Source organism: Garra rufa, chromosome 7 (genome assembly GCF_049309525.1).
Source record: "Garra rufa chromosome 7, GarRuf1.0, whole genome shotgun sequence".
In the NCBI taxonomy this organism is placed as follows: Eukaryota; Metazoa; Chordata; class Actinopteri; order Cypriniformes; family Cyprinidae; genus Garra; species Garra rufa.
In genome coordinates this window covers 5,798,415-5,812,166 of record NC_133367.1, presented here as the reverse complement: position 1 = coordinate 5,812,166, position 13,752 = coordinate 5,798,415, and the positions used below count along the sequence as shown (strand labels likewise).

The 13,752-nt window shown below is 38.5% G+C and overlaps 1 protein-coding gene across 1 annotated transcript in view; it reads right to left on the bottom strand.

Moving 5' to 3' along the window:
- LOC141337866 (uncharacterized) overlaps window positions 1-13,542 on the bottom strand; it is a 287,141-nt gene extending 273,599 nt beyond the window's left edge. Inside the window, exons 1-2 of the mRNA XM_073843446.1 lie at window positions 13,393-13,542; window positions 13,037-13,210 (exon numbers count right to left, since the gene is read on the bottom strand). Of these exons, the coding sequence (XP_073699547.1) occupies window positions 13,037-13,210; window positions 13,393-13,484 (266 nt within the window). The 5' untranslated portion in view covers window positions 13,485-13,542. The remainder of the gene's footprint in view (window positions 1-13,036; window positions 13,211-13,392) is intronic.
- Between the last annotated feature and the right edge of the window lie 210 nt (window positions 13,543-13,752).

The following is a 13,752-nucleotide window of genomic DNA, read 5'->3' as shown; positions in this document are numbered from 1 at the left end:
TGAGAAGAGAATAAATGTTTTTGTGAGTGAAAGGGGTAGTTATTTTCATTAAAGATCACAAAGATAAATTATTTTAGGAAATAATGTACCTGGATAAATCTATTATAATAAGCACCAATATATTTATTTAAATATATATTTGCACAATTTTGATTTCATGCTTTTAAGAAACTAAACAGTTTAATCTGACTGTAACTGCTGTACAGTATAATGATACTAACTCTAGTTTCTCCAGCTTGAATTGTGGGTTCATCAGTAGATCACTGAGGTTTTTCACTCCAGAGTCTCCTAGTTTACTCTCACTCAGGTCCAGTTCTCTCAGGTGTGATGGGTTTGATTTCAGAGCTGAAGTCAGAGCAGAACAACCTTCATCTGTCAAATCACAGTATTTTAACCTGCATCGAGAGAAAGAGAGAAGACAGAAGAAAACATACATATTAAGCTCACCAAAATCAACATTGAGACATTTTTTGAGCACAAGTTATTGGTTTCAGCACAAAAAGCTAAATAAAATAATAATCTCTCACACAATAATATTACATTTGGTCCCACTTTATATTAAGTGTCCCTAATACCTGTGAAGTTACATGGTAACTGGATGTGTACGAAGCATGTAACTACAGTGTATGTACACATTGGTACATTGTATCTACAGCTCTAATACTGGTGTAATTACACACATGTAACAACTCACTGAATAGCATTTGTAAGTACAAATGTGTAACAGGACATTGGTAACAACACTTTTTTCACTTCTGGAAGTACACATGTGTAACAAGAATTATGTAACTACATTTTGTAACAAGAATATGTACTCAAAGAAGTTTTTACACTTCCACACAGTCTTCAATACTGCAGTTACCAGTTTGGAATGACCGGAAACATTATTGAAATCGTGATGATTCCTATGTAGGCTACATACAATTTTTGTATTCATGTATTTGTGAACACTGAATTAAAATTAAAGTATCAATTTGTAATACCAGTGTACTTACATGGTAACTCCTCAGGAACTGTCTACTTAATATAAAGTGTAAAATGGTCACAACTTAGAGTAATATATCAAATGTAAACCTCTGTGCAACACTTTAATTTCAGTGTACTTACATGATAACTCCTCAGGAACTGTCTACTTAATATAAAGTGTAAAATGGTCCAGCCTGGTCTCATTGTTTATACGTTGGTATTTTTACGTATTTTTAGATGCACAATTTAGATGTATTTCAACGTTTAAAACGTACAAATAGCTACGTATGTTTTGCTAAAAACGTAAAATATTTACGTATCTTTCATTTCATTAAATATTCGTATCAATGCCTTTTTATTAATACACTATTTATATTTTTAGCCCCCTTAACCTACCCCCAAACCTAAAGCTACCCATTTTATAGCAAATATAAAAGGATATAAATCGTAACTGACAAAAATATATGCAGGGAAATTACCATTTTTACTAACAATATAGCATAAAAATATTTTTATAGTAATCACACTCCTACCTCTAAACCTAACGTTAACCATATCTCTCTCAGTACAATAATAAAAAAAACATGACAAAAATTGCAATTACAATAATTTATTTAATGCAAAAATATCAACAGTCATACCAAAAAGTAATCCAAATGGCGATGCTTTTGCAGCCGCATTCCTCTCTGGCAGAATACAGTAGGTTTGTTTGAGGTGCAGAGCGGAATTAAAGTTATTATTCGCTGAAATATTATCCAGATTATTTTCCTGATCCTCTCCGTAAATGCGGCCAAAGACTATGCGCCCGCACAACATTCAAACATATCTCACCAGAAACACGGCATGTCGTAAACTGTGACGAATGCTGGCGAGAGCCAATGAGAGCTCGATTTTCCTGCCGTAAAAACTGCCGTTTCCTGACGCGGTTGTATTTGAATTCTTAAAAAAAAAATTTGGGCATGTTCCTCGCAATGGTATGGATTCTGAAGATCTTATAGCGCACAAATAAAATTGTTTCATTTTATAATTATGATGCGTGTTCGGTGTATTTTATGGTTTTATTGTTAGTCGCAGGGATGTCAGAAAACGCCTGCTGTGTCCCACCGCTACAAACGAAGTTAAAATTACATAAATGGTTAAACGATTGTAGAAAAGTTATTTATTTTAAAGGTTTAAAGTGTAGTCTTGTTAAACATTATGTTTACATATGCTTGGAATAGAGTTGGCAACAGAAATCACACAGAACAGGATGGAAAGTTATAATTTCATATTAAGTAAACTATTTAATAATGCATTTGAAAACACAGTTTATATATTACTCTGTAGGTTGTGACCATTTTACACTTTATATTAAGTAGACAGTTCCTGAGGAGTTATCATGTAAGTACACTGATATTAAAGTGTTGCACAGAGGTTTACATTTGATATATTACTCTGTAAGTTGTGACCATTTTACACTTTATATTAAGTAGACAGTTCCTGAGGAGTTACCATGTAAGTACACTGGTATTACAAATTGATACTTTAATTCTAATTCAGTGTTCACAAATACATGAATACAAAAATTATATGTAGCCTACATAGGAATCATCACGATTTCAATAATGTTTCAGGGTATCCCAACCTGGTAACTGCAGTATTGAAGACTGTGTGGAAGTGTAAAAACTTCTTTGAGTACATATTGTTGTTACAAAATGTAGTTACATAATTCTTGTTACACATGTGTACTTCCAGAAGTGAAAAAAGTGTTGTTATCAATGTCCTGTTACACATTTGTACTTACAAATGCTATTCAGTGAGTTGTTACATGTGTGTAATTACACCAGTATTAGAGCTGTAGATACAATGTACCAATGTGTACATACACTGTAGTTACATGCTACGTACACATCTAGTTACCATGTAACTTCACAGGTATTAGGGACACTTAATATAAAGTGGGACCCGTCTGGTCGTGCCTAATAAGTACATTTTTGTACAAAATCTGAACTGTTGCAAAACTCTCATACCCATCTCCTAAAACCAAACTATAGAAAAGCAGAAAGAAAATGGGAAAAGGACAGTCTGCTTATCCCTCTTCAAATGTTTAAAGACTCTCTTACATTTTACCAGACTGCTAAGTCTGTGAAAGCTGCACAGACTTAGACTTTTTCTAATTTAATTGAAATCACTCCAAACCTAAGGTTTTGTTTTCAGTCATTCAATCTGTTGCAAATCCTTTTTTAACACCTTGCCTGTTGCATCTAATGCTCTCTGTGAAAGCTTGTTGAGATGTTTAGTGACAAAATGTCTAACTTAAAGGGATAGTTCACCTAAAAATAAAACTTTGATGTTTATCTGCTTACCCCCTGTGCATCCAAGATGTAGGTGACTTTGTTTCTTCAGCAGTCATACCTGCTGTCATACCCGTCTGACAGAAAGTTTTTTTTTGTTTTTTGTTTTAAGTACAAGTAAAAATTAGAGTGAGTTTTTTTTTTTTTTTTAACATTATAGTCCCTCAAGTCTGCTGAATTCTGAAAACTCCGGCAATTTGATAATACCTAGAATATCAAAATTAACTGTGGGACGCAGGTCCTTTTATTTTATTTAGCGGTCAAACTGGAACAATCTACCTAACATTGTTTGGGAGGCAGACACTCTGTCAGTTTAATCTAGATTAAAGACCTCTTCAAAGGATAACTGTTGTCAAAATGCAACCTGGGCTGTTTTTTTACTGTAAACGAGACAAACTTATATCTAAAAGCATAATTACGACAAACGAGACATTTTCAAGATTGACCGTGATTTAGTTTTGTGGTCAGTGGCCGGTGAATGGGAGAACTAGGGGCATATTTTTGAGCGTACTCAAAACGAACTCGAGCATTGAGAACATTGTTCGTGTACACAGAGTTTACTAAAAAGAACGTTTTGAACAACCCACTTTCACTGTCTGAGTCTCCGTCTTGCCAGACAAGAGGTATCGATCTCCGAATGCAACGTAATACTGAGAAGAGTAAAGATGGATAGCTCCTAAAGCATATTTCCATATAAATGCACAGCTATTTCGTTGTTTTGTCGCAAGTGAAAAACAATATTAACCTTCTAGTTGTAAAAAGAGCCTCATATAAGAAACATTAATATATAAGATTCTCGCATTCGAAGATCGATACCTCTTGACTGGCAAGACGGAGACTCGAACAGTGAAAGTGAGTTGTTCAAAACCTTTCTTTTTAGTAAACTCTGTGTACACGAACAATGTTCTCAATGCTGGAGTTCATGTGTCGAGACCCAGACGATACTTCGAGCAAAGTTTCATGGTGTGTCGAGCCTTCTTAGTGTTGTAAAAATATTGATTTTGATACGCTCAAAAATATGCCCCTAGTTCTCCCATTCACCGGCCACTGACCACAAATCTAAATCACTGTCAATCTCAAAAACGGCTCGTTTGTCGTAATTATGCTTTTAGATATAAGTTTGTCTCGTTTACAGTAAAAAAAAAACAGCCAGGTTGCATTTTGGCAATAGTTATCCTTTAACATGGTTCACAGATAAAACATTAACAGATTTCTATAATTCAAATCCGTTAAAGGATTGTTAGGCTGCATTAATTAGGTCAACCGGAACCGGAAACACTTCCCATAACACCTGATGTACTTGTTGCATCGTAAGAAAAATGGCATCTATGCTAATACTAGTCTGTTTCATTCTTATTCCGAGGTAACCGTAGCCACCAGATCATGTATCCAGATCAGATGATCACTGCAGTCCCCCGGATCCAGTCTGGTGGATCAACACCTAGAGACAACCTCTACAGCCCTGAATGTCAGTGAGACGTCGTCAACTAGATGAGACCTCTTCACCTCGACCGTCATCAGCACAAGACCAGGGGAACCTGCTGAGGCCTCTGCAATCTGACTTTGCAGCAACATGGAACAAACTGCTGGTTACATTTGGCCAGAGAAGAACTGGCCCCCCGGCTCAGCCTGAGTTCTTCCAAGGTTTTTTTTTTTTCTCCATTTCCATTTCTAATGGTGACTTGACTTCCCCTGCACCTCTGACCTGTGGCCTTCCACAAGGCTCTATTTTAGGTCCCTCTCTATTCTCCCTCTACATGCTACCTCTGGGCTCTATTCTAAGGAAACAGGGTGTGTCTTTTCATTTCTATGCAGATGATACAAATCTATCTTGCAACCAAAAGAAACACTTTCACTGTGATTACTTCTCTTCTGTAATGTTTAGAGGAGTTTAAATCATCCCAAAATTTCCTTTTCCTAAATGAAGAAAATGCCGAGGTAATTGTTTTTGGTCCTAATGAAAACTCTCACTCTATAAGTCCTGAGTTGGAAAGTTTATTTGTTTTCAGGTGTGGAACCTAGGTGTTGTTGTTGACCAATATTTACATTTAAATTTAAATTAATAAAAATATATCTTCTGTTATTGGATCCAGTTTCTATCAGCTTTGTTTACTGTCTAATATTGAAAACTTTCTCACTCTTAAAACTATAAAAATGGCTGTTCATGCATTTGTTACGTCTCATCTAGATTACTGCAATTCTTTAGTTTGTCTATATCTCAAATTGCACTTCTTCAGTCTCCACTTCTTTTAAAATGTGTCATAAACATGAACATGACATCAATCTGATTTGAATCAAATTAATTGTTACAGTTCTGTCAGTTCATGTCTGTTCTATTGGTTTCTCCCATTGTCTCCCCCTGTCATTTTGTTATCATTTGGTTTAGCCCTTCGTCAGTGTGATTCCCTGCACCTGTCCTTGTACAATTAGTCACCTGTGTTTAATGATTAGTCACCCTTTATAAGTTTGTCTTTCAGTTCAGTTGATGTCGGTCTTTATTTGATGTTATTGTTACATGTGTGTGGATTATCCTGCCTGTTCCTGTCTGTTCCTTGAAGAAGATATTAAATATAGTGTTAATTGTTGATCTCGACTTCGTCTCGTTCATCCAGCACGTCTGTCACGTAACAGAAAGACCGACCGAAACAGTTTTTTCCGGCACCTTCCCCTACGTTTATTTTTTCGTTTTGTTAGCCTCAGTGTTTTGTTTTTTGGTTTTGATTTTTCTTCATGGACCCCACAGTTCTCCTGATCCTCCTGAGGCAGGGGGAACGCTCTCTTGAGGACCACACACGTGAGTTTCTCTTCCTGGCTAACCAGTCACACTTCCCGGATAGCAGCCTATGCGTCCACTACTACCTCGGACTGAACTCTACCACCAAGGCGCTGCTATCCGGGGAGGGTCCTCAAGAGAGCCTGCCGGATTACATCGAGTGGGTGTTGGCGTCCTGCAAATCATCCTGGACTATCGACTTCGTTGAAGAGGACGCCAGCCCCACTCCAGACCCAGAACCCAGCCAACCATCACCCCGACAAGCGGAGTTGCAGCCCGAGCCCACCGCTGATGGAGAGCCAGAGCCAAGAGCGACAGAGCCAGAGCCTGACCCATCTGACCAGGTGCGAGAGCCGGCATCAACATCCGTGACGGTGGATTGCCACGTGGAGCAAGAGAGGGCGATAGAGAGCCCTGCCCACTGCACCATCGCTGAGGGTGAGCTTGGACATCATTCTGGGGACTTGATAGACTTTTACTCGGATCTCGCCGAAGATAACTCTGGTAACTTAATTGACTTTGATATGGAAATATCCGTCTGTCCTGTCTGCCCGGAATTCCCACCCACCCACCCTCTGTCATCTGATGCCATGTTTGTCTGGCCGCCGCTGTCCCCTGACAGCCCCTCAGCTCACCCTCAGCCCACCACCTGTGCAGTGGGCTCACCGCGGGGCTGCCAGCTTCCATCGGCGTCTCGGCTGGAGGATCCCTCAGCTCCGCCTCCAGCCTCCGAGTCCAGGACTCCGCCTCGGCCCTTCGACCCCGCGGTTCCACCACGGCTCTCGACGCCCTCCTCTACACCGTCGCCCGTCGATCCACCAGCTCCACCGGGCTCCATCGTCTTTTCGGCTCCGCCCTGGTCAGTCGTCACCCCATCGTCACCTCAGGACTCTGCTCCTCCGGCTGTGCCTCGTCGCGCCGTCCCACCGGCTCCTTGGGACTCCTCCTTCCTGCGGGCACAGCCTCCATCCTCTGTCGCTCCGGCTCCGCCGCGGATCTCCGGGACTCCGCCTCGGGCGCCAGAGCCTGTTCCACCTTGGCCCTCCGGATCCTCGGCGTCACCCCGGATCATCGGCTCTCCGTCTTCGCCTCGGGCTCCTTCTCCATCTGCTCCGCCTCTGTCGGTCGGCCCCATGGAGTTGGCACGCCTTCGTCCACCATGGTTCCTCCCTCCGTCGGCTCCACAGGGGGCCGTCATCATGGCTGTGGTCTGGGTCTGTTCCTCCTGCCTTACGCCCCACCCATGTCCTCCCTGGCTCCTCCCTCCGTCGTCGCCCCTCTGGACTGTACTGTCTGTCACCTGGACTTTTGTTTTGGTCCCCCTCCTGGGGTGGCGTCCTCCGCCGAAGCCGCCATGGACATTTTCCTTTTTTTTCGCCCCTCTTTTCTGTTTTGTTTTTCTTTTTCTACGGCGCGAGGACGCGCCTATTCGGAGGGGGGCGTAATGTTACAGTTCTGTCAGTTCATGTCTGTTCTATTGGTTTCTCCCATTGTCTCCCCCTGTCATTTTGTTATCATTTGGTTTAGCCCTTCGTCAGTGTGATTCCCTGCACCTGTCCTTGTACAATTAGTCACCTGTGTTTAATGATTAGTCACCCTTTATAAGTTTGTCTTTCAGTTCAGTTGATGTCGGTCTTTATTTGATGTTATTGTTACATGTGTGTGGATTATCCTGCCTGTTCCTGTCTGTTCCTTGAAGAAGATATTAAATATAGTGTTAATTGTTGATCTCGACTTCGTCTCGTTCATCCAGCACGTCTGTCACGTAACATTAATCTTAGTAACTATACATTTTTTATTGCCTTAATACCTTTATGGGTATAATAAATAAGATAATTGATAAATATGCTTCACTTAGAAAAGATCAGTAAAAGCTAAAAATGCACCCTGGCGCGATGATGAACTGAGGTCATTAATGCTTCAAAGGCATGGCAAAGGAGGCTGCACAGAAATCAGGAAATGATTGTAACAAACTATTGTATCGCAAGGTAAGATACAGGGTTACAAAATTACATGTTTAAAAAGAGGGAATATTATAATAAAAAAATTATATGTGCAGCTGGTAATAGTAAGAAAATGTGGAAAACATTAAATTAAATAATGTGTAATAAGACAATTTTCAAGGGTGTGTGGAAAATTATGGGCAGTTTATCATTTAACCCTTAGATATAGTTAATTATTATTAACAGTTTTTTCATTAATAAAGTACATTTACGATCTAGCATGTATAGTAACAATTTGTAATTAGTGTGTAATCCCATTGTTAAAATGATGAAAGATTAAATATGTTGTTTTAATTTTTAGTCCCATTGATCAAAATACAGTATAACAGATGTTGCTTTCAATTCCAGATGACAAATCTTGTCGATTTGATAATTTGGATGGTAAATTGCTAAAAATAGTAGCTAATCAGCTCACTTAACTAATTTGTCATATATTGAATATATGTTTGTTTAGTGGTGTATATCCGAATCTATAGAAAAAAAATTAAAAAATTATATTATTACTTGAAAAGGGAAAAAACGATTTTTCAGGATCTAATTGTAGGCCCAATAGTATTCTTCTTATTTTGAGCAAGTTCTTGTAGAAATTATTTGTTAAGCACATTTTACAATATTTTAGAATTAAAGGATTACTTACTAATGTACAACATGCTTATAGACCAGGACACTCCACAAGTACTGATTTTATAAACATGACAGATGAATGGCTAGCATGTCTAGATGATAATAAAATTGGTCAGCGATGTTGTACTAGACTTTACAACAGCTTTTGATGCTATTTACCATGACTTTATGGTTTTTCACTTACGGCTCTTGATTGGATTGAAAATGATCTTTCTAATAAAAAATGAGTGTTTCATAATGGATCTTTCTCAGAGGCTAACAATACCTGTTGTGGTGTTCCACAAGGAAGTTGTGTAGGTCCATTATTGTTTTAGATCTTTATAAACAATTTACCATATGTTGTTGATAAGGCAAATATAGGTTATGTATGCTGATGATTCTACAATGTTTTCTGTGGCACATACATTAACTGAGAATCAGGAAAATGAACGCCCGCTCCGTCCACTCCTTCACCACAGATACTAACAGTTTATATACAAGAGCATGTCAAGGGGAGGCGAGTTTGATTACTAATTTTAATCAGTACATTATAACTAAAACAATACCTTAAACATGAAAAGAAACTGATTTTTACGATCTGAAATTTCTTAAACTGGTGATACCCTGTAAACATTTCAGTCCAAGGATCCAGTATGTGTTCATATAGTAAGTTCAGAACAGCTCTAATATAGAGAAAAGATTGCAGAGAGTTACGTCCAGATCAGTTAACGTTATTCTTTTGTAGGATATCAGCGCGAATCAAACAATTTTGGGAGTAAAAACACTTCTACAACCTCAAACTCCACAAATTCCACAAGAGGCCCCGTCATAAATCTGACGTTTGATAGCCTGGCGCCAGACCGCCAGCCTGAAGCAAACCTAACTAACTAAGAACTCGCAACATTAACACAAAAGACACTTGTTCATAATCAAATCCTTCAAAGAAGGAGATTGTCAAATTTGGAGCAAGTAACCAAGATTAACTGTTAAAAAAAGAAATGCACATCATGAACATCGCATGAGTTGAGTCATTTGAGTTTGGTGGATGGTCTCCCCCACACAAGGACAAAAGACTGAGCTTCCTTCCCTAAACTTTTGACCTTCCAGCTTAGAGAACAGACCCTCACATTCACAGAAAACTGCCCATTGATATATATACATATATATATATGCACCCAAAATGATGCTAAAAGGACTCATGAGCAACTCATCATTTCTATGCATAATTTCCTATTCATATATGTAACCCACACATTTGCCTATTATGTTTTAATCACTTATTGTGTATGTCCCTTTTTGATAACTATTGAATAGTTTGATGGTTTATACTTATGTTTGATATGCCTGAGTTTGAAATCGCATTCTCAAAATGTTCCTGTAATTCAATTCTTTGCAAAATGTATTATAGTCTTGTTATAGAAATCATGTCCAAATTTATCTCTGCAAAGAGCGGGAATTTGGGATCACGGGACTAATCAGATGACATTGTGATTTAAGGTTGGGAGGTGGAACCAGCAGTCCACCGGAGTTCAGACAATGTTCTAAGTGGTCAAGACATCATTTTGGGATGTGTCCAAAAGCTGAGTTTAAAACCCCAGGACACCCTAAAATCTCCCTCTTAGCTCTCTTATCTCTCTCACGCCGCGTCTCGACGCTGCCTGGCCCGCATGCCAGATGTTCCTCTAAAGGAAACATGAGGAGATCATCACACTCCTGTCTTTTACTTTAATTCTTTTATTTCTTTCCGTTGAGAGTTTCGTGTTCAAGTTACGTTTTGTGCAAGCCGTGCCCGACCCAAACGTCTTCGCAGACCTGAACTTTAACAGCGCACAAACTCACATATCCAGCCAACGCCCAAGAAGACTTCACAAAGGACCACAGAACCAACCAATCAGCAACCTCGGGAAGGCCCCCTTTCTGAAGCGACGCAACCAAAGGAATTCCCTCGGCACAGAAAAGGCAACGCAGCAAGTACAACTTCCAGATTCTCACTGAACTGGTGCATTTTGATATAAAGTTTAATAACCTCTTAGAGAGACTCAATACGAGGGTTAATTAAGTGATTGATGGTTGTTCAGGTCTAAGCAATTGCATATATTGCTAACTTGGGACTTCATATTTTCATTCCTTTAAACTCATTCTTTCCTCACTTTCTCTTTCTGCAACCTGTGTGAATGCATGTGTTTATGTTAGATTAGTTTGTATGTGTTAGGTTTATCCAATAAAATCATATTTTTATTAGAAAAGATAAGTATCTTGTGTTTTGTGCTTACAAGTTAATGTCTTAAACTGCTGATTTTGCTACTGTGCTAATATATAGTGTTTTCACTATATTCTGGATAGTAATATCCATTGCAGAGTTTCTGCTACACGGCTTGTGAATGAATCGCGGGTCGACTCTGGAACAGCCGTAAAACAGTGATTCTGTTCAAATTCCCTATTGAATCATATTCGATTCCCTTTGAGCTAAATTATAAATTATATGTATTAACCCCTTCTACACTTTTCAGCGTGGATTTGGCTTAAAAGCACAAGTGATTAAGCGTATATAAGTGTCCAGTGATGTGCAGATTAGCTGTTAAAATGAACCATCCATTCATCATATCATCATACAAAACTAAGAATTTAAATTATTGTAATAGGACGATCGGGTGTGGTTAGCTAAATCAGAGAAAAATATAGGTGCGGGTGGGTGGCAGGTGGATCATTTATTTGAAGCTGTTTGAGCTCATTCGCGCATCTCCAACCCCACTCATACTGTTCATTTTATTTGTGCAGCTCTTAAAAAGGGTCATAAATTGCCATGAATTGATATTTTAAAATTCTGCTAAATAGTGATACACTAAATAGTGAAATAAAATTCCTTCCTTGATATTTGTTTATATTTGTTTATTAAAAACATTTTTGATTGACATTTAGACTCCTATTGGATTTTCTATATTTAAAAAACATTTATTTATTTATCTTTTTATTTTGGCTAGTTACATAAATTTTCCGGCTACCAAAATCTAAAGAGCACCTGCCCGAAGGAATACCAGAGATTATGAAATTTTGCGAGCCCTGAAGTCTAACACAACCTCTGACTGTAACATTACTAGTCATGTAACATGTGAAATGATGTAAGATACTCACCTCAGTGTGTGGAGTTTACAGTGTTTATCCTCCAGTAGAGCAGCGATCTGATTCACTCGTGTGTCTCCTAGTACATGTTCACTCAGATCCAGCTCTCTCAGGAGTAACGGGTTTTTACCCACAATTCCAGTCACATATTGACAGGCTTCATCTGCAGCAGGACCCAAAAACCTGCAGAAGAGAAGATGAAGCAGAATTCAATTCAATGTGCATTAAATAACAAAAATTAAAAGATTATCTTTTTTTTGTAACAAAAAGCTCTAGGTCAAGTTTAAACAGTTATTTTTTTAAATACTTTTTTTTTTAAAGAAAGACAACATCAAAAGTTAATCCTTTAAAAGAATCTTAGGGGCATAAGCTCACTACATCATGACTCTCAAAAGAAAATCTCAAGATTTCTGGATTTCCTCATCTCTGGCTTGTAAGCATGAGATGAGGAAAGTTAGCAAAGGGATAACTAGTTTGTGACAGCTAAGCATTCATAGCAGTTTATTTTGTTGATCTTTTGATGTCAGCTCTTCCTATTATTATGCAGCAGAATTCACCAAACACTGGATTGCTGGTCCACTAACAGGGAACACGATCAGGGTTTAGACCATCTCTAGGGAGTTTTATTTAACTAATGTCTGTGCTGATGCAACAGTAATTCTGCTCATTATGAGAGGAACTGCAGGTTCAGACATTTGTGTGTGTGTGTGTGTGTGTGTGTGTGTGTGTGTGTGTGTGTGTGTGTGTGTGTGTGTGTGTGTGTGTGTGTGTGTGTGTGTGTGTGTTGAATTATCACCAGTCCTCTCCTGACACACATCACATCTTTGTGGCCTGTTATAGATCTGCTGTAGTAGATCTAAAGTGATGTGAATCTGAGCTTGATTTAAATTAATGTAAAGTGCATTCAGTTACATTTAAACAATCTGGATAAGTCGCTCTGAATATTTTTCCGTAAGAAATTTCTACAATAACACAATTGTAACTGTTAATTATTGAGACACCCAACATTACTGATTAACCTGTAACTTTTAACACAACTAAACTGTGTTGACATTTATCATCAAAATAACAGCAGCTGCAGCATCTAATCTTTCAAGCTCGTTTTTTTTTTTTACATTATTGATGCAACAAATTGTGAACCTTATTGATTTATTGAAGTAATATAATATAATATTTATATACAATATAAATAATTTACATGCATATCCTTTATTTTGCATTATTTCATCATCTCTCACCTCAGTGTCTTGAGTTGACAGTTTGGATCCTGTAGTAAATCACTGAGCTCCTTCACTCCTGATTGACCAGGATCATTTCCTGTGAGATCCAGCTCTATCAGATGTGAAGGGTTTGATCTCAGAGCTGAAGCCAGAGCTTTATAACCTTCTTCAGTGATACTGCAGTTTGAAAGTCTACAAACCACAAAAAAAATGTTCTGCGTAGGTTGCACAGTCAAAACGACAACAGAAATCATATTTCTAAATTTTAATATATCTTCTAAATGTAAAATGTTTAATTATTCCCATTACCAGCCAATGTGCAATATATCTCATTGCTGTGGTGTAGAGTGTAGCTGTTGGTGAAATGTACTTACTTCAGTATCTTCAGCTCACACACAGGATTCTTCAGTCCCTCACAGATCACTTTGACTCCTGAGTCCAGCAGACGACTGTTGTTCAGGTCCATCTCATTCAGGATGGTTTTGGAGGAGAGAACAGCAGCTAGAACTGAACAGATTTTCTCTGTCAGCTCACAATTAATCAGTCTGAACACAAAAAACAACATTTCAGTCAGAACCACTTTTGTCAATGTATATTTATTACAATTATATTGCATACTATTAGTGTTAGTGGTATGGTTCTGTTCTGGGCAAAACTTGACACTATGCAACCATGCTTGAACAGAGCGGGGAGAGCAGCAAGTCAAGCCCCCTGGGGTACAGAACAGGACCAGG